Here is a 19,820-nt window from a genome sequence, read left to right on the forward strand (position 1 = left end):
TGGGTTGAAAAATCCACGTTAGGAAGTTATCCCTTTGGTCGTGCGATCTGCACCAGAGCCTAAGGAGCTCCTTCCTAAGCCCCACCTCCTGTCGTCCACGTGCCGCGCAAGCGCAGCCCGGCTCCCTGGGCTACTCTCCGCAGGCTTGCGTGCTGGTCGTCGGCGGGAGATTGGGTCTCGCGACGTGCGTGTGCGTGTGCGTGCGCGTGGGCGGCACTCGCGAGCTCGCGCACGCCGCTGCTTGCTCCACGGGGCTGTGGTGGCCTCTTCCTGCTCGGTCCGGTGGTGCACTGTGAGCGGTGGCTGAGGTCGGAGCTGTGAACCAGCGTCCGCTTCGCCGCTGCCGCCGCCCTGCCTGCTTTTCCCTCTGTCTTGGGCTCTACGCGCAGTGTAGAGGCGCCGGGCTGGAAAGAGAGCGGCGCCAGCGTGAGGTTCCCAGCCGATGGGCAGCCCCTGGGCGCGCTGAGGGGCCGGGCTACTGGCGGCTGAGGTAGGTGGGCGCGCGGGGGTTTGTCAGACTGGCCGGGAGCAGAGTCGGGGCGGCGGGTGCTCGTGGAGAAGGCAAGGAGGGGGCCAGAATGAGGGCCTAGCCAGCTGGTGAGAACAGGTCTCCGACCCGCGCCTGAGAAGGGGCTCTGGCCTAGCTCGGAGCGAGAGGAGGGACCCCGGTCGTAGCCTGCTCTTCTCCGGGCTTGAAGCCATTATTTAGGGGAAATTCCTCCTGCGGCGGGGGGAGGGGTCACCCTTTCTTTTCTTTGCGAGGTCAGAATCCTCATTCCTCCCCGCCATCACTTTAAATTAATGCTTGCTGGCTTCGAGATGGACGTCTAGATGGAGTGGCCTGTGGACTTGACCAGCTTGCAGAACTCCGGTGCACGACAGCGGGCTATCAGTTATGATTATCGAAGAGGGTTCACAACCCTCTCTTTAGTGTGGGCGTGTATTTGCTGCAAAGTTCTTATTGCTGATACATTAATAATCGCTTTCGGGCACAACAGGTAATGAATTTTTAAACGCCTCTTGTCAAATAAGGATTCCGGCACTGGGGAAACTGCGCCGTGGAGGCACAATTAAAGAGTAGAAAGAAGACAAAGAAGACCGTTATTTATGTTCTCTCCTAGTATAAGAACTTTCCGTGGTGGAGCAGGATGCGTCGCTACTGGCATTTGTTTTAGCCTTTGCTGAATAGACTTTCTGAGTGATTGAGGTCGATCACCAATGGACTTTAATTTAGAATTATAAAATCGCATATGATTTTAGCTAGTTGTTACAAGTCAAATGACCTGAAATAACCTCTGAGAATTATGTGGTGTTCGCTCCTCGGAAGAGAGCAGAACTTGGTTTTCTTGAAAGGAAGATTTTCTCCATGTTTAAAAATGAATGCATTGTGAAGTTACTAAAAATAGTTCTTTATGTTGACAGTGATGACTGCCACATTCAGGAGAAGGAAAAGGAATTATTTCGTAAAGAACAGCCCACGGAAAGACTTCAGGGGTTAAATACGCAGTAAAACAGCTTCAGGGATGGCAAGTTTTAGCATATGCTTTTAAGAATTCTAACTGAGTCATAGTTAAAATATATCGAAGCTCTTAGTTAATTCCCTTATATTTAGTGAACTATTTTAAAAGATTATTAATCTTTGCTAGTTCTGTATTCTTGGATTTCGTTCAGCCCAAACTTTCTAGAAATGTAGTATTCATTCTGACTCTATTAAGAAGTATGGCCTGCATGCTTTCAATGAACTCTGTACTATAGTATGGGAAGAGTCTTTCAAGAAAGAACAGTTAGCTGGCGAGCCCTGAGGTGGATGGAACCAGGGAGGCGTTATTAAATGTAGGATTAATGCTTGTATATGCACATACTGCATACAAACATACAAATTCTAGGGCTTCCCTGGTGGCGCAGTGGTTGAGAGTCCGCCTGCCGATGCAGGGGACACGGGTTCGTGCCCCGGTCCGGGAAGATCCCACGTGCCGTGGAGCGGCTGGGCCCGTGAGCCATGACCGCTGGGCCTGCGCGTACGGAGCCTGTGCTCCGCGGCGGGAGAGGCCACGGTGGTGAGAGGCCCGCGTACCGCAAACAAACAAACAAACAAAACATACAAATTCTGCATGCGCCCGCCTGTGTGTGTGCGTGTGTTTATGATGGTTATGCACACAAGGATCTAATGGTGCTGACTCCCATCTTAAAAAGTTGACACCTGAAAGTAGAAAGGGATTGGTTTTAGCTCTGTTTCTTGTTTCAGTTAACTTAAAAAAAATAATAAATTTACTTATTTATTTATTTATTTTTGGCTGTGTTGGGTCTTTGTTGCTGCGTGTGGGCTTTCTCTAGTTGCGGTGAGTGGGGTCTACTCTTCGTTGCAGTGCACGGGCTTCTCATTGGGTGGTTTCCCTTGTTGCGGAGCACGGGCTCTAGGTGCGTGGGCTTCAGTATTTGTGGCACGCGGGCTCTAGAGCACGGACTCAGTAGTTGCGGCGCACGGGCTTAGTTGCTCCATGGAATGTGGGATCTTCCTGGACCAGGGCTCGAACCCATGTCCCCTGCATTGGCAGGCAGATTCTTAACCACTGAGCCACCAGGGAAGCCCCTTTATTTAACTATTTACATGAGTAAAAGTCATAGTAAATTTCTTGTCCAGCTTCTTAATCAGTAATTGAGTAAGCAGAATACTGTACTGATTTCTTGGTGGTAGCAGGGAAGGAAAATATAGAACATATAGAAGACTTGCCCTTTAGAAATGTTCTTTAAGTCAGTATCTTACTATCTTCCCTGGGATAAAGAGCTTTACTCCTGTCTATTTTGTGTCCTGATGCTTAGAATAGTGTTTTGCATGGAGTTGGCCCTCAATAAACGTGAGCAGTGTCAGAAGTTAATTAACATAATACAAACCAAATTCATAAATTCCTGGAGAAGATTAAAGTAGTTGAAGATGGGTGGATTTTTTTTTTATTGCAGGTCTACTGTTTAAATGGTGTGTTTTTCTTCAGTGTTGGTTGTCTGAGTAAAGGATATGTGGCAGAATCTTGCTTCTGAAAGCCTAACATAATGTAAGCTGAGACTGTATATCCTGAGTGATAATAGGTGGTGAATGTTCTGATATATTAAGAGAAAATGAAGTTAAAGGAAGTAAGGTCCAGAGGGAAGATTTTGGTAAGTTAGTGATAGGAATTTAAAAGGCATGAGCTATAAACCATTGAAACAGATTATAGGAAAAAAACATTTTCTCCCTTTACTGGCAGTGCTACTTGTGGAAGAGAACTGGTACCTTTCTATCTCTTTATACTAGAGCTTTCCAGCAGGGTGATTTCTGAATAATAAAATTGAAAAAGGGATCACTGTGGGAATTCCCTGACAGTCCAGTGGTTAAGACTGTCGGCACTTTCACTGTGTGGTCCAAGCCTCAGGGCACGGCCCAAAGAAAGAAAGAAAAAGTGACCACTTTTTCTCTTATAATCTGCTCAAAGGTCTCAGTGTGTTTCTCTTTGTATTTGCATGTGGGCTCTAGTCTAGTTTTATTGGCAATAAACTAGTATTTTGATTCCTATCTAATTCCTGTGTATATTTCTCAGTTAGTTTATAACTTGTAGGGGAGAGGAATGTGGTTGGTCCCTTCACAAATCCCAACGTTGGCTTTTTTTCAATTTGGAAAACAAATCTATTTGATTTAGATGTTGTAGATGTTATCAATAGAAAGGTTCTGTGGATATTTGGAGAGGTTATCAACAGAACAGTTTTATGATTATTTGGAGAAGTTATCAACAGATTTTATGGATATTTGGAGAGGTAGGAGCTTAAGATGTGAATAAAAACTTCAACAGGAGTGTTTTATTTTATTTTTTTATAAATTTATTTATTTTTGGCTGAGTTAGATCTTCGTTGCTGTGTGCGGGCTTTCTCTAGTTGCGGCGAGCGGGGGCTACTCTTCGTTGCGGTGCACAGACTTCTCATTGAGGTGGCTTCTCTTGTTGCGGAGCACGGTCTCTAGGCAGGCGGTCTTCAGTAGTTGTGGCTCACGGGCTCTAGAGCGCAGGCTCAGTAGTTGTGGCGCCTGGGCTTAGTTGCTCCGCGGCATGTGGAATCTTCCCGGGCCAGGGCTCGAACCTGTGTCCCCTGCATTGGCAGGTGGATTCTTAACCACTGTGCCACCAGGGAAGACCAACAGGAGTATTTGAAATTGAGTTTTCGGTTTTCATTTTAGTATAGCTGAGTGATTCCCATGATAGGTGGCAGATTTTTCCCCCCAAGGAATATTTGGCAATGTCTGGAGAATATTTTGCTTGTCACAGATTGGGAGGGTAAAGAGGAGGGTGTAGCTACTGACATCAAGAGGGTGGAGTGGGTAGACGCCAGGGATGCTGCTAAGCATCTTAAAATGCACAGGACAACCCCATCCTCCACCTGCCCCCACCCAAAAGAATTATCTGACTCAAATGATAGTGGTGCTGTTGAGAACCCCAGTTGGTTCTGAAGTCAAATTATCTGAATTTGTATTTGGTTTTACCATTTCCTAATGTGTGACCCTGGCAAGTTGCTTAAAGTTCCTGCCTCAGTTTCTGTAAAACAGAGCTAACAATATGTTCCCCATGGAGTTGAATTGTAGTGATGATTAAGTCAGATAATGTGCAAAGGGCCAAACTTATTACCTGGCACGTAGAAAAATCTGAAAAAACTTTCAGCTAATATCATTACATTTGGAACACATCTTGATGATCTCTTCTTATTTCTTTTTTTTTAAACATCTTTATTGGGGTATAATTGCTTTACAATGGTGTGTTAGTTTCTGCTTTATAACAAAGTGAATCAGATCTCTTCTTATTTCTCATCTGAAATTAGAATTTGGGCAAATGAAGTGATAATAAACTCATTCTCTATCCTTGGAGAATAAGTGAAGAATCACTCCATTTAATGTTTGTGTTTGGCTCACTCTTGTTTTATGTTTTCAAGTCTATAAGGCTTCTGCCATAAACAAGTAGCTTCTCATTGTAAATGTTTTTCCTTCATAGTTAAGACTTTAAGCTAGCTGGCCAGTGGCTCTATATCTGTTGATTCTCAGCAAATATTTAGTAATGTAACTGAATTCAGTTCTTTGACTTCATTTCCATTTCCTTTTACCTTTATAACTGAAATAAATTTGCAGTGGTTTTGGCTCACATTGATTATCTATTCTTAGCCTCTGGGAGTAACTATTTTCATAACTGAGGTTTTGGTACAATTTTACATTTATGAAAGGTGCAGGCGAACTTCTAACAACTTGGGGCTGGACCTTCGTATACATTCAAAATATGAATTGGAACCCATGTGGTTTTTTTTGTTTTTTACCTTATCGAAATATAATACTGTAGTCTATATAGACTCTCATTTTCTGTGTGTCTAAACGATATGGCTAAATAGAGAAACAATTCACAGGGATGTCTTCACAGATAGAGAGTTTGGACTGTTTGTTAATAAGCCACAGAGCTCTTGTAAGGGAAGAAGATCCACATCATTATTTATGGTCAAGGGAGAAAGCAGTGTGGCACATTCAACTTTTTGTCTTGATAACCACACTTTAAAAATGGAAAGTTTTGGGCTTCCCTGGTGGCGCAGTGGTTGAGAGTCCGCCTGCCGATGCAAGGGACGCGGGTTCGTGCCCCAGTCCAGGAAGATCCCACATGCCGCGGAGCGGCTGGGCCCGTGAGCCATGGCCGCTGAGCCTGCGCGTCCGGAGCCTGTGCTCCACAACGGGAGAGGCCACGACAGTGAGAGGCCCGCGTACCGCAAAAAAAAAAAAAAAAAAAGGTTTCCATTAGCTGAAATAAGCGAACATTTATAGAAACTACAGAGACTTATACTACAAAAATATGTGTAACAATCATAATAAAATACTTTTTTTTTTTTTTTTTTTGCGGTATGCGGGCCTCTCACTGTCGTGGCCTCTCCCGTTGTGGAGCACAGGCTCCGGACGCGCAGGCTCAGCGGCCATGGCTCACGGGCCCAGCCGCTCCGCGGCATGTGGGATCTTCCTGGACTGGGGCACGAACCCGCGTCCCTTGCATCGGCAGGCGGACTCTCAACCACTGCGCCACCAGGGAAGCCCTAATGAAAACCTTTGTTTACCCTTTATGTTGTTATTGCCTCCTGTTTGGATAGAATAGTTTAGAGGGAGTCAGTACCTTTGGCCAACAGATTGTGTTCTTTCCTTGGTACATTCTATCTTTTGTAAAGTGTAACATACACTCAGGATTCTGTATAAATAATAAATGATGATAATGATAAGGAAGTGTCCACCTTGTGAAAACTGGCCAGATCAGAAGTATACATGTGGGAAATATAATGAAAGGCCAAAGGAAGACATTCTAAGAATGCTAGGGAAACTTAAGAAAAAAAGAATCATGTTAATAACAATTCTTGTCTTTATTATTATCTTTTTAGGATTTAGTAGTCTAAAAGAAAAGAGCCTACAAAATGTAGCAGATTTCATGTACACACTTTGCTAATTCCTAAGTAGAGAACATTGTAACTACAAAATCAGAACTAGAGTTATCTTGCATGGCATTTGTGCCTGCCAGTGATTAAATTGAGGGAAAAAAAAAGTATCTGAATCTGCTGATGTGTGTTTGTTTATAAGTGGTCTGGAGTCCTGCCTGTCAGCTAATTTTAGAGAGCCTGCATAGTTGTTGGAAGACAGACTGTTTTCCCACTAAATGCTGTCATACAGATATATATTTGTATATGTGTATTTATGCATATTTGTCTTTTATTTTTGGTAGAAAATGATGCATCCCGTTGCCAGCAGTAATCCAGCTTTTTGTGGGCCTGGCAAACCTTCCTGCCTCAGTGAAGATGCCATGAGAGCTGCTGATCAGTTTGACATATATTCCTCCCAGCAAAACAAATACAGCCACACAGTCAGCCACAAACCAATGGCTTGTCAGAGGCAAGACCCATTAAATGAAACACACTTGCAGACTACAAGTGGCAGAAGCATAGAGATAAAAGATGAACTAAAGAAAAAGAAAAATCTCAACCGATCTGGTAAGCGTGGCCGGCCTTCAGGAACCACCAAATCAGCAGGATACCGGACCAGCACGGGCAGACCCCTGGGAACCACCAAAGCAGCTGGATTTAAGACAAGTCCAGGCAGACCTTTGGGTACAACTAAAGCTGCGGGATACAAAGTCAGCCCAGGGAGACCTCCAGGTAGCATTAAAGCTCTATCCCGTCTTGCCGATCTTGGTTATGGCTGTGGGACTGCTGCTTTTCCTTACCCTATGATGCATGGTAGAGCAGTTCATGGCGTAGAGGAAACCAGCAGCGAAATCAAGCCGCCCAATGAGTGAATGAGGCAGGAAAGGAGGGCCAGGTTTAGAAGGAAGATTGTGAATAATCCCAAAGCTTGGTTTTATTTTGACATACATGATTTTATGGCCTGGGCTTTCCAAATTTGTTTTCCCATTTGATTTTTTTTTTCCTGCTTTTGCTCAGAAACTGTCATATGCTGACAGATGCACTCAGGGCATAGCAGTGGCATTGTCTTTGTACATAGGTTCAAGTGTAACACCTATTTAAATCATTTTTGCTTTTCCTTTGGAGTTATGGTCGTGTCTCATTTCATTACTACTTTTGGGTCATTCTAAATAGATGCTTCATGTATTAAACAACTGAAACCATTATACCTATTAGTTTGTGAAGTAAGCTTACAATATAATAAAGATAATATCTAAGGTATTATTAACTGATGGAACAAAGCAAACTAATGATTCAGGATTACTTGAGGTAGTGGCTGTGAGGTTTTTTTGTAACATGTTCATGAGACAAGGCACAGATATTTGTATGCTTTGGCATTTACTTAGGTTTCACATGTTAAAAATCTTATTTTTAATGTTCTAGGTTTAAGCAGCTTCCTATTTATTGATCTACATGGCATTAGTTGATTTAACTATCATTCCTTTAAAAATTCTTTAGTGTTTGCCTTTCAGCCATGTTAGGTTGTGTATTTTTTAATTGCCTAAGAGCATGTATACCAAACACTACAAACAATTCATATTTACAAAAAAAATAAACTTTTTTATAAAAACTGCACATTACATTTTTGGTGAAATATTGAATACGGTGCATTCTGAGAATAGCATATTTAATATAATAGGAAAAGAAACATTCTTAAGGTCTGCATGTTGCTGTAGTTACTATATTTTGTCTTTCATATACTTAGTTTTAAAGCATTATGCTTAAAGCATTTATTAATGTTCATTCATTAAGAATATTTTTTAGTTTTTTCTGATAAATTGTCCCATTGCATTAGCAGTTACTGTGGTTTCAGGTCTGTATCTACCAAAGGACAAAAATTGAATGGTAGACCGTAAAACTGGTATAAACAAAATGTAGTTTTCTGACTGTCAGAACCCAAATATTAAGAAGTATATAGGAATCCATCTATGCATGAAACATGTAAGAAATATGTTGGTTAGTTTAATTAAAAATCTCATGGTTGCTCTAGTGAGATCGCTTCATTCAAAATAAATTTTTTTTCTGACAGTGTTTGCTTTAGAAGCAAAATAGATAGGAAAGAAAAAAACATATTGGGTAGATACGTATAGAAGGGACAGGGGGATATCTCTCTTCCCTCTTTCTGAAAGTAATATTCTTTGTTAATATACATTTTATTTATTCTGAGTTCTAAATAAAATAAACTATTATAAACTTTGGATTTGGAAAAAAAAAATCCACTGAACTTTAAAGTTACAGTGTATATGTATTTGTGAGCTTAAATGCCTTTGAGATTATAATGTAGATTTGCAGGACCCCAAAACTTTTAAAATAATTAAAATTTTAAAAGGGCACATACTGTGTTGTTTGGGCTTGCTCTCAGTTACTGCAAACTCTGACTGCAAATGGATGTCATGTTTCATACCTTTTTTATCAGGAAAAAAGCAGCAAGCCTTCAGGTGTTCCAGTGATGCCTGACACAATGAGCTGGACTTTATGCTGCTCTTTACAGTAAGAGGTGTTGCATTGTATGTGGGGACTGTGTGTGCACTGGCATCTAAGACAGTGACCTCAACAATTTTAGCTTTGCACAAACCATAGAGAACAATGTTGGATGACTACATAATCAGTTGTAACATTCTGGCAGCTAAATTGCTACAAGAGTTTCTTCTTGCAGAAGCTTAAAATATAAAACTTTTTAAATAATTTACTTAGAACAGTATAACTTCTGACACACACACAGATGCTTATGTCTTTATTCATAAGTTCATCCATCCACTTTTATTATGTATCTGTCATTTAGTTGTTTCTCAAGATGATGTTCAGCAGTTGGCTGCTTAGAAATCCTCTTTTGAATTCCTGAAAACAGTTGTTTAATTAAATGTTCTTCCATGGAATTATATATATCACTGTCAAGGGTTTGGTTGCAGGTTGTGTTTTATAGTACACCCATTTGACATTTCCCTTTCGGTTTATTTGCTTTCCTGATTTTGTTATACATGCTCTTTCTCCCTGCCTTTTTCTACATTCATTCCCCTCCCCCTTTCTCCATCCTCCAGCACATCTACTCGGTGGTGCTGTGCTGTGTGTCAGAAGATAAAGCAGGTGTGTTAATGTATGATGAATCTTATATACAACTTAATGAAATGGTGAGATCAACTAAAGGAAGTATGTTCATAACAGTGTTTATTAACATCAGGAGCTATGTCCCAGGAAAAAAGGGGGGGCGAATGGCTACTTTTGTGAATGGATAACATCATTTAAAAAGCTGAATTTTCTGTGTTCATGTGAGTCGTTACCTGGAGTATTAGATCTGTATGCTGATGAGCATCTCCTGATTGCACTTCCTTTTCTCCTTGTGAACAGTTTGTTGGTGCCATGATGAAGAGAAAGACATCTAAATGATAACATGAATGAAGTCTTAAAATACAAAATATTTTTACTTCTCTATAAAGACTACATTGTGCATCTTTTGTAACACTGTCTCTTGTCATGATAAACACTGAAATAGCATGTTAAACAATTGCCTATACTTTAATATAATCAGTTGGGGAAAACTGGCCTTTTCCTCCCACTGTATGATTGTTCCTTGAAAGGTAAATTAGTAATTTTATATTGTGTAATTCTGTTCTTCACAAAATAGGTTTCACTATTCTATATTAAAACTTTGGTCAGAAAATGATCTGCTCTTCAAGTAAGTTTGCTTTACTTTTTTCTTTAAAAAATATTTTAACATGCCTTATTTATTCTTATATTAACAAATTAGGAGCTAATACAGATGAAACTTCCATTTTTTGACAGCTATAACCTTGCATAACTAATCTTTAGCGTGGGATGATTTTGATACTATCTTTGGAGTTTTGCACTGGATATTTAAAAAAATGCTAGCACAGTGTATTGGAAGAAAATAAGTGATTAATTTTTAATATTTGGGGATGTTTTAAAAATCAGTATTTCAGTTAGACTAAAAAATTCTTTATATTTTTTATTTACTTTTTAAAAGAAACATCTGTTAAAGTAGTAAAAGTAATATTCATTCCAAACTAATGTTTGTGTGAATTTACATGTATATTTTCATGAAATAAGAATAGCGTTTCTTTGAATTAAGGAGGAAAAAAAATTATCTGGATCCATTTATTAGGTTAAAGGTGATTCATCCAATGTAAGAAAAACCAGTGTATGAGCTAAAGAAAAAAAAAAGTTTCTCTTTTATATTCCAAGACGCTTTAAAAGAACAATTCAGGGGATATTGACAATAACTGCTACTCTGCCAGTCATTGTCTATATATGCAGTAAAATTTTATGATCCCTTTATAGTAAATTATCAATATAAGAATTCACAACAGTTGTTCAGAACATTTTTTCCCTTGAACATAAGATATTTTGATGCTATTATGTTTTTGTTTTTATTATAGCTTAACTATATGCTATTAAACTCTAGGATGTATCTAAATCTTTCCTTTGCTTTTCCCCCCTACTCCCAAGTAGATAAATCTGTGCTCTCACAAATAATGTATTTAATTTTTGGAAAATTTAATGCTATAGTAAATCAAGCGTGTGATTTATAGTAATCAGACCACTTTGATTCTTTGAGTTTCAGTTTCCTTTTTCCACAGGTAATTATGGAGAAAATAATTACCAGTTAACTGATATAAGCACGCTGTTCTCTGCTGTAAAAAGTCTGAATAGATACTGTGTATGTTTTTATGTCCATGAACTTGAGCTACTCGTGTGCAATTATGTGTATGGGAATGGAGTAGTGTTCATGATTTGTATCTACATCATCATATGGATGTATATTTATTAATAAAGTCATTACTTTAAAACCAACTATGTTTACTACTTTATTTCTTAGCAAAGTATTTTCCAAGTAGGGTAATTGTAAATGGTAAAACCTCTTTCATGATTGGTGGTCTTGTATTTTCCTTGGGTTGTGCTTTCTGAAATCTGCCTCTCTCTACTTGTTTTTCTCAAAATAGTAATTATATATTTGTAATTTAAACTTCTAACTTATAAATGAATCTCATTTTCTTCCAATTATTAAGATACTTCAGGCTAATGGTTCTACTAAAGGCTTAAATTATTATTATTTTTTAATAAATTTATTTATTTATTTTTGGCTGCATTGGGTCTTTGTTGCTACGCACGGGCTTTCTCTAGTTGCGGCGAGCGGGGGCTACTCTTCGTTGCAGTGCACTGGCTTCTCATTGTGGTGGCTTCTCTTGTTCTGGAGCATGGGCTTTAGGCACACGGGCTTCAGTAGTTGTGGCACGTGGGCTCAGTAGTTGTGGCTCACGGGCTTAGTTGCTCCACAGCATGTGGGATCTTCCTGGACCAGAGCTTGAATCTGTGTCCCCTGCATTGGCAGGCGGTTTCTTAACCACTGCGCCACCAGGGAAGCCCTAAAGGCTTAAATTTAAATGTGATTGATCCTTTTAGTTTGAAAAGTTTAGATATTAAATGTGGCTAACTTTTTTAGTGTTAACCTTAGGGATAGCAGCATGTGCATATTTTGTAACTGTCAAATATTGGAGATATAAAAAGAAAAACACTTTCTCCTAATTATTCGAATATCTAATTACCTTTTCCATTTTCTCTGAATCCTGCATATCATCTGGAACAGAGGCTGGCAAACTAAGACCCACTGCCTGTTTTTGTAGTTTCATTGGATTAGCCATTCCCATTTGTTTACATATTGTCTCTTGCTGCTTTTGCAGTACAATGGCAGACTTGAGTAGTTGTGACATAAGTCCTGCAAAGCCTAAAATTTACTGATTATTCCTTTCCTTACAGAAAAGTTTGCTGACCCCCCCTTATCTAGAAGGATAAATTGGAGTAGGAAACAGCAAATACAATTTAAAATTGAATTTCAAAACCTGAGCAAGTGATGGTTTTTGGGTTTGTTTTTTTTTCTGGCCACACCACATGGCATGTGGAACTTCACTGACCAGGGATTGAACCCACACTCCCTGCAGTGGAAGTGCAGAACCTTAACCCCTGGACCACCAGGGAAGTCTAGTGATGGCTTTTTTTTTCTTTTTTTTTTTTTAGTAATTTTATTATTTATTTATTGGCTGCATTGGGTCTTCGTTGCTGCGCACGGGCTTTCTGTCTAGTTGCGGTGAGCGGGGGCTACTCTTCATTGTGGCACGTGGGTCTCATTGCGGTGGCCTCTCTTGTTGCGGAACACAGGCTCTAGGCACACAGGCTTCAGTAGCTGTGGCATGCGGGCTCAGTAGTTGTGACTCGCGGGCTCTAGAGTGCAGGCTCAGTAGTTGAGTCTTAAACTCAGGTTTAAGTTAGGTTCCTAACTTAAAGGAAACTTGTAGCTGCTTCAAAATCAGTGTCAACTATAAATGTTATTAAAAAACAAAGTACAAAACCCCATTGGAGTGAAAGTATAAACAGGTACAGTAATAATGGCTTCTTAGTACAGTGCTTGCCATAAATAATAAATACTTTACATGATTTATTTTGTTAAACCATTGCAATTTTATTGAATGGTGTCAAAGGAGTTGGAATATGCCTTTACTGGTAAGAAAACTTGAACCCCAGAGAGGTTAAATAATTTACCCAGAGTCATGACACCCAGTAAGTGGTAAGAGTCAGCATCTGAACCCATGCAAAACTGGGGCTCTTAAGCTTCTACTCACCATTGGAAAAATTTTAAAAAGAGGTTCTGCTTTTAGTAGGTATTTTTGTGCTGGCCCTGAAATAGATAAATGTGGCCATGGAATTCTAATGATTTGTTTTGTCTCCTTGCCAGTGGCCATTCTTTTCTGAGAACCTAAGGGATCTTGAAGTAGCTTCTTTGTAAGGAGGGTGACAGAGCCTTTTTTTTAAAGTTTTCTCGGTCATTTTTCTCATTACTCTTTTAAAATCTTTAAAGGTTTTTTTTTTTTTTTTAATTTATTTCGCTGCATTGGGTCTTAGTTGTGGCACCCAGGATCTTCGTTGCGGCATACTGGATCTTTCAGTGCAGCGCGCGGGCTCTTCGCTGCAGCGTGTGGACTTCTCTCTAGTTGTAGCGCCACAGGCTCAGTAGCTGCGGTGCACGGGCTTAGTTGTTCCGCAGCATGTGGGATCTTAGTTCCCCGACCAGGGATCGTACCTGCTTCCCCTGCATTGGAAGGCGTATTCTTAACCACTGGACCACTAAGGAAGTCCCCCATAAAATCTTTGAAGTTTTTAAATCTTCAGAAATCTTTCAAAATCTTCATTCTGTTAGGCATTTATTTCCATGTGAGCAAGGCATGTTTTTAAGTACAGAATCTGCCCATTTTGTCTTTGAGCTGCCTGGTGCTGGTCTGTGACCTCTGAAGTTGGTTTGTGATCTGTTGTCTATCATTTGTCCCATTATCCTTGGGCTAGCTTTTCTTGGGATAAGAAGTTGCGTGTAGAATGGCAGTTACCCTAGTTGCTGGCTTATAACTGCACATGACCTATGGGCACCACAGACACATAAGTTCTTTTTCCTTGTCTCTTTCGTATTGTTTTTAGTTTCTGATTTTGTTAATTTGCCTCAGATAACATATCAATTCTTTATATGTGTGTGTGTGTGTGTGTGTACACACACACACACACACACACACACACACACACATTTATTTATTTATTTTTGGCTGCATTGGGTCTTTGTTGCTGCGCCCAGGCTTTCTCTAGTTGCAGTGAGTGGGGGCCACTCTTTGTGGCGGTGCACGGGCTTCTCATTGCGGTGGCTTCTCTTGTTGCAGAGCATGGGATCTAAGCACATGAGCTTCAGTAGTTGTGGCACGTGGGCTCAGTAGTTGTGGCTTGCGGGCTCTAGAGTGCAGGCTCAGTAGTTGTGGCGCACGGGCTTAGTTGCTCTGCAGCATGTGGGATCTTCCCGGACCAGGGCTCGAACCCATATCCCCTGCATTGGCAGGCGGATTCTTAACTACTGCGCCACCAGGGAAGTCCCAACATATCAGTTCTTTCTCATTAAGGAAGATATTTTTAACTAGTTTCAAAAATTACTAGTTTCTATGTTTATATGACTCTTGGTTCGTAATCTGTTTTTGATATTGGAAATTTTAATCTTTATTTTATTAGGTCTATGTAGTTATTCTGAAAATCTGAAGTCTCCCATTTCATCTGCCTTTCTGTATCCTGTGTATTAGGCCTTATAGTAGTTATAGTTGTAACAAAGAGACCCCAAAATATGATGGCTCTGTTAAGGCTAGCACATTTCTCACCACTTAAGTGTCCTGTGCTGTCCTCCATGCAGTCTTTCAAGGACCTGGGCTCTAACTGACTTTGCCGTTTTCAAAATATGGCTTCTGAGATTACTCAGTTGTTTTCATTTTAGTCCCTGAATTGGTGGGCTTTGGAAGTCTAAGCCGTTTTAAGTAAATAAGTTATATAACTTCTCACATTCTTTTGACAGTAGGTTGGTCACATGAATACATATAGCTGCAAGAGGCACTGGGAAGTGTAGTCTCTACTTGGGCAGCCAGGTCTAGTTATGCAAGAAGAGAATGGATTTTAGTGGCAATCTCTACCACATCTCTATAGGTAAGTAAGGGTTGTGGGCTGAAATTGGGGTAGAATGAAGAAGCAAAATCCTACAGATTATGTGAAACCAAATTGAGGGTTTTGAAGCTAATTTAAGTCATTATTAGGTGTCATTTAAAAAAAATTGTTAATTTACTGAAGATTTGCATACCATCATTGAGCCAAACACTCTTCTGCGTGCACTACACTACTGGTTTGTAGTCTAATGGAAGATTTAGACAAGTAATCAGAAAATTATACAATATGATGAATACTGTTTCTGGGGTAAATGAGGGGGGCTATGAGAGTGCTCAAAATGACATTTAAGCTGGGAGCTGAAAGATGAGTATGGATTGGTGTGTGGAGGAGTGGGAGAGTATTAGGGACAGGAAAAACAACATACACATATACGCAAACCTGGAAGAATTGTGTATATGAAATTGTTTAAACAAATTATTGTGTATGGTAAGTGGTGGTGGTGAACAAGGGTTGAGAAGTGGAGATGAAATGGACCAGATCATAGAAGAGCCCTGAAAAATCAATTTAAAGAGTTTCTGTTTCCTTTTGAGGGCAATGGCAAGCCATTGGAAGGTTTTAAATAAGGGAATGACACTCGCAGTTGTAGTTTAGGTTGGCTTGGAGGAGGAAAATCAGAGGCAGGCACAGTGGTAAAGTCTCATTTGAGTGAGATATTCAGATTAAGATCAGGCAGTGGGGAAGAGAGAAGTGGACAGACCGTGATCTGAAATAGGTAGTTAATAAAGCTTGGTGTCAGTAATGGAAAGAGGAGTCAATGAGTGGTGGCATAGTATTAAGTAGGCTAGGGAGCATGTGAGTGTGTGCGTGCACATGCACACATGGTAGGGGGAGTTGGTTAGATAAGAGTATATCCAAGCCAAATACATACGACAGATTAAGATGCCCCTGCCTATATCGAGGGGTTACATTTCTCCTGGTATAGCTCAAGATCTATCCCTTTGTAAATGAAAGTAAATATTGTTTTTATTGCTGGTGGAGGGTGTGGGGCCAAAAGGAGCTACTCTTTTTTTTAACATTAGTTTCAGGTGTACAACATAATGATTTACTATTTGTATATATTGTGAAATGATCACAGTAAGTCTAGTTAGTTAACATCCATCACCATCCATAGTTGCAGAATTCTTTTTTTCTTGTGATGAGAACTTTTAAGATCTAGCAACTTTCAAATATGCAACATAATATTAACTATGGTCACCATGCTGCACATTACATCCCCATGACTTATTTATTTTATAACTGGAAGTTGGTACCTTTTGACTCCACTCACCCCTTTAGCCCACACCCCACCCCCTACCAACCTGTCGCACACGTCTGTTCTCTGTAAGCTTGGTTTTGATTTCTGTTTCTTAGGTTCCACATAAAAGTGAGATCTTACAGTATTTGTCTTCCTCTGTCTGACTTATTTCACTCAGCTTAATACCCTAAGGGTCCATCCATGTTGTCGCAGATGGCAAGATGACTGAATAATATTTTGGTGTATAGATAAACGTGATATATAGATTTTTATTTCTATATGTCACATTTTCTTTATCCATTCTTCTGTCAATGGACTCTTAGGCTGTTTCCATATCTTGGCCATTGTAAATAATGCTGCAATGAACATGGAGTGCATATATCTTTTCGTGTTAATGTTTTCATTTTCTTTGGATAAATAGCCAGAGTAGAATTATGAGATCACATGGTAGTTCTATTTTTAATTTTTTGAGGAACTTCCATATTGTTTTCCACAGTGGCTGCAGCAGTTTACGTTCCCACTGACAGTGCACAAATGTTCCCTTTTCTCCACATCCTCTCCAATGCTTGTTATTTCTTGTCTTTTTGATAATAGCCATTCTAACAGATGTGGGAGCCACTTCTGAAAATAAAGAATTTGTTATATTTTAGGTAAAAAGAACCCATTTTAATTGGTAATTTTCCCAAGCTTTCAACTAACCTAATAAATTCAAGTTACTGACCTTAGTAACTGTTGAGCATCTCCTGTACAATGTAGCAGCTCACATACTGAACAAGACACAAGTCCCTAACCTCTAGGAACGCATACTAGAAAACAGATGCCTTAATATGTAGAACTTAAACCATGTAATGCAATTTTTATTTGTTCTGAATTGATATTTTAACATGCTTTATCTCTCAAACTAGCTAATTAATTTTAGCACAGAGCCAGTGAAACTCCAGCCCATCTGCTTAGTCCTAAGCTTTAGGCTTGTTTTTAGATGAATTTCCACAGAAAAACTGGTTACTGTGCTCATTCTCTTATAAGCTCAGAAGTATCAGATAATCCTGTAACAAACCATAATGGAAAAGAATATGAAAAAGTGTATATGTATAACTGAATCACTTTGCTATACACTAGAAACTAACACAACATTGTACATCAACTATACTTCAATAAAAAGTAAATTAAGAAAAGAAGTATCAGATAAGAGATCATTCATAAATCGTGATGATGCTGGCTTTTAGATCATGTTGGGAGCTACTTCTATGGCTGTTGTGCTCCCTCTGTCACATAAAGAAACAAATAATAACTGCAAAGTATTATGCACCCTCAATATGCCAGGTGCAGAATGGCTGATGACTGAAACTGATCATGATTTTTTTTGAGTAACTGTAGGACTGTAACAAAAACAGCACATACAGAAGAAGTCTTTGTAAAAATTCTGTTTAATTTTGGAAATTACAAACTTTCACAAAACTTAGTAAAAATAAGAGTATAATGACCCTCCATGTGGCCATCACCAGGCTTTAGTAATTAAAAATTCAAGACCTGTCTTTTGTTTTTTAATCTATATCCCTACCTACTCTCTTTCCCCCTCAATTATTTTGAAGCAAATTCTCCAAATCATATCATGTCATCCTAAAATATTTCAATACATAAATCTAAAACTAAAGACTTTCTAAAACACATAAGCATGATACCATTATTACACTTTTAAAAATAATAATTCCTAGATATCACCAAGTATCCAGACAGTGTTAAAATTGTCCTAATTTGGGAATTCCCTAGCGGCCCAGTGGTTAGGAGTCAGCGCTTCCACTGCCGGGGACCCCGGTTCAATTCCTGGTGAGGGAGCTAAGATCTCGCAAGCTATACGGTGTGGACAAAAACAAAAAAATGGTCCTAATTTTCCGATAATTGTAAGAAAAAATTATTTAATTGCTGTCTCTTTATTGAAGTATAATTTACATATCAAAAAATTCACCCATTGTAAGTATACAGTTCATTGTATTTTGTATGTCCAACCAATTATTCCAGCACCATAAGACTATCCTTTCCCCCACTGAATTACTTTGGCATGTTTATTGAGAATCAATTGACCATGAATGTATAAGTTTATATCTGGCCTTTCTTGTCTATCCCATTGATTTATATGCTAGTACGTATGCCAATACTACACTTCCTTGATTTATACAGTTTTAAAATAAGTTTTGAAATCAGGTAGTGTAAGTCTTCGTACTTTGTTTTTCTTCCTTAAAATTGTTTTGGCTATTTTGGTCTTTATGTTTCCTTATAGATTTTAGGATACATTTGTCAGTTTCTACAAATCCCCATTATTTTGTTAGGGATTATATTGTATCTATAGATTAATTTGGAAAGATGTGCCATCATAACAATATCCCAACTTAAGTACATGGTATACCTCTCCCTTGGCTTAGGTGTTCCTTGATTTCTCTCAGCAGTGTTTTATAGATTTCAGGGTATAAAACTTCCACTTATTTTGTTAAATTTATTCCTAGATATTTTATTATTTTTTAAATATTTATTTATTTGGCTGCGCTGGGTCTTAGTTGCAGCATGCGTGATCCTTCGTGGTGGCATGCGGGATCCTTTTTTTTTAGTTGCAGCACGCGGGCTCTTAGTTGCAGCATGCGGGATCTAGTTCCCTGACCAGGGATCAAATCCCGGACCCCCTGCATTGGGAGCGCGGAGTCTTAACCGCTGGACCTCCAGGGAAGTCCCGATATTTTATTATTTTTGATGATATTATAAATGGAATTGTTTTCTTTATTTCACTTTAAGTATTGTTTGTTGCTGGTCTGCAGAAATACAGTCCATTTTGTGTACTGATCTTGTATCTGGTAACCTTGCTAAACTTACATAGTATTTCTGGTAGTTTTCTGGGGAGTTTCCATAGGATTTTCTACATACAAAATCATGCCATCTCTGAATAAGGACAGTTGTTCTTTCTTTCCAAACTCTACACCTTTAATTTCTTTTCATTGCTTACTGCACTGGCTAGAACCTTCAATACGGTGTTGAATAGAAATAGAGTGGACATCATTGCCTTATTCCTGTTAGCAGGAAAACATTCAGTCTTTCGTCATTAAGTGTAATGTTAGCTGTATGTTTATGGTAGATATCCTTTAAGAGGAAGTTCCCTTTGTTCCTAGTGTTTTGAAAGTTTTTTTTTTTTTTTAAATCATGATTGGGTGTGGAATTTTGTAAATGCTTTTTCTGCATCAATTGATCATGTGGTTTATTCTACATTATTCTACAAATAGTTCTATTTTATTCAATATGGTATATTACGTTAATAGATTTTTTTGGATGTTAAACCATTTTTGTATTCCTGGGACCCATGGTTTATAATTCCTTTTATATATTGCTGGATTTTGTTTGCTAATATTTTCTTAATAATTTTTGTCACATAAGTGTTAGAACTACCATCCAAACAAGGTGCCCAGCTGCATTCAATCTCTATGTCTCTTAAGTCTCTCTTATGGATTCCATTTCTCTTTTTCTCCTCTTGTAATTTATTTGTTGAAGAAACTAGGTCATTTCCCCCCAAATTCTGAATTTT

General features: G+C 39.1%; 1 protein-coding gene across 10 annotated transcripts; it reads left to right on the forward strand.

Annotated features, from left to right (window-relative positions):
- Positions 1 to 217: 217 nt before the first annotated feature.
- C3H5orf24 (chromosome 3 C5orf24 homolog) lies at positions 218 to 11,298 on the forward strand. 10 transcript variants are annotated; one of them, XR_002174176.3, is made up of 5 exons: positions 219 to 490; positions 6,753 to 7,182; positions 8,906 to 8,979; positions 9,528 to 9,573; positions 9,835 to 11,298. XR_002174176.3 is itself a non-coding variant. In XM_019924448.3 (4 exons), exons 2-3 carry the CDS (start codon positions 6,756 to 6,758, stop codon positions 8,944 to 8,946), a joined length of 468 nt encoding a protein of 155 aa, XP_019780007.1. In that variant the 5' UTR covers positions 219 to 490; positions 6,753 to 6,755; the 3' UTR covers positions 8,947 to 8,979; positions 9,528 to 11,298. The 10 variants fall into 10 exon arrangements, 5 of the variants coding, with proteins under 5 accessions (XP_004325940.1, XP_019780007.1, XP_019780008.1 ...); XR_012330859.1 differs by having other exon boundaries at positions 218 to 490; positions 6,753 to 8,979; XM_019924448.3 differs by having other exon boundaries at positions 9,528 to 11,298.
- The last annotated feature ends 8,522 nt before the right edge of the window (positions 11,299 to 19,820 follow it).

Source organism: Tursiops truncatus, chromosome 3 (genome assembly GCF_011762595.2).
Source record: "Tursiops truncatus isolate mTurTru1 chromosome 3, mTurTru1.mat.Y, whole genome shotgun sequence".
Lineage (NCBI taxonomy): Eukaryota > Metazoa > Chordata > Mammalia > Artiodactyla > Delphinidae > Tursiops > Tursiops truncatus.

Bases quoted from the DNA above. Each gene is read 5' to 3' on its own strand.
- C3H5orf24 (XM_004325892.4), top strand. From the start codon at position 6,756: ATGATGCATCCCGTTGCCAGCAGTAATCCAGCTTTTTGTGGGCCTGGC.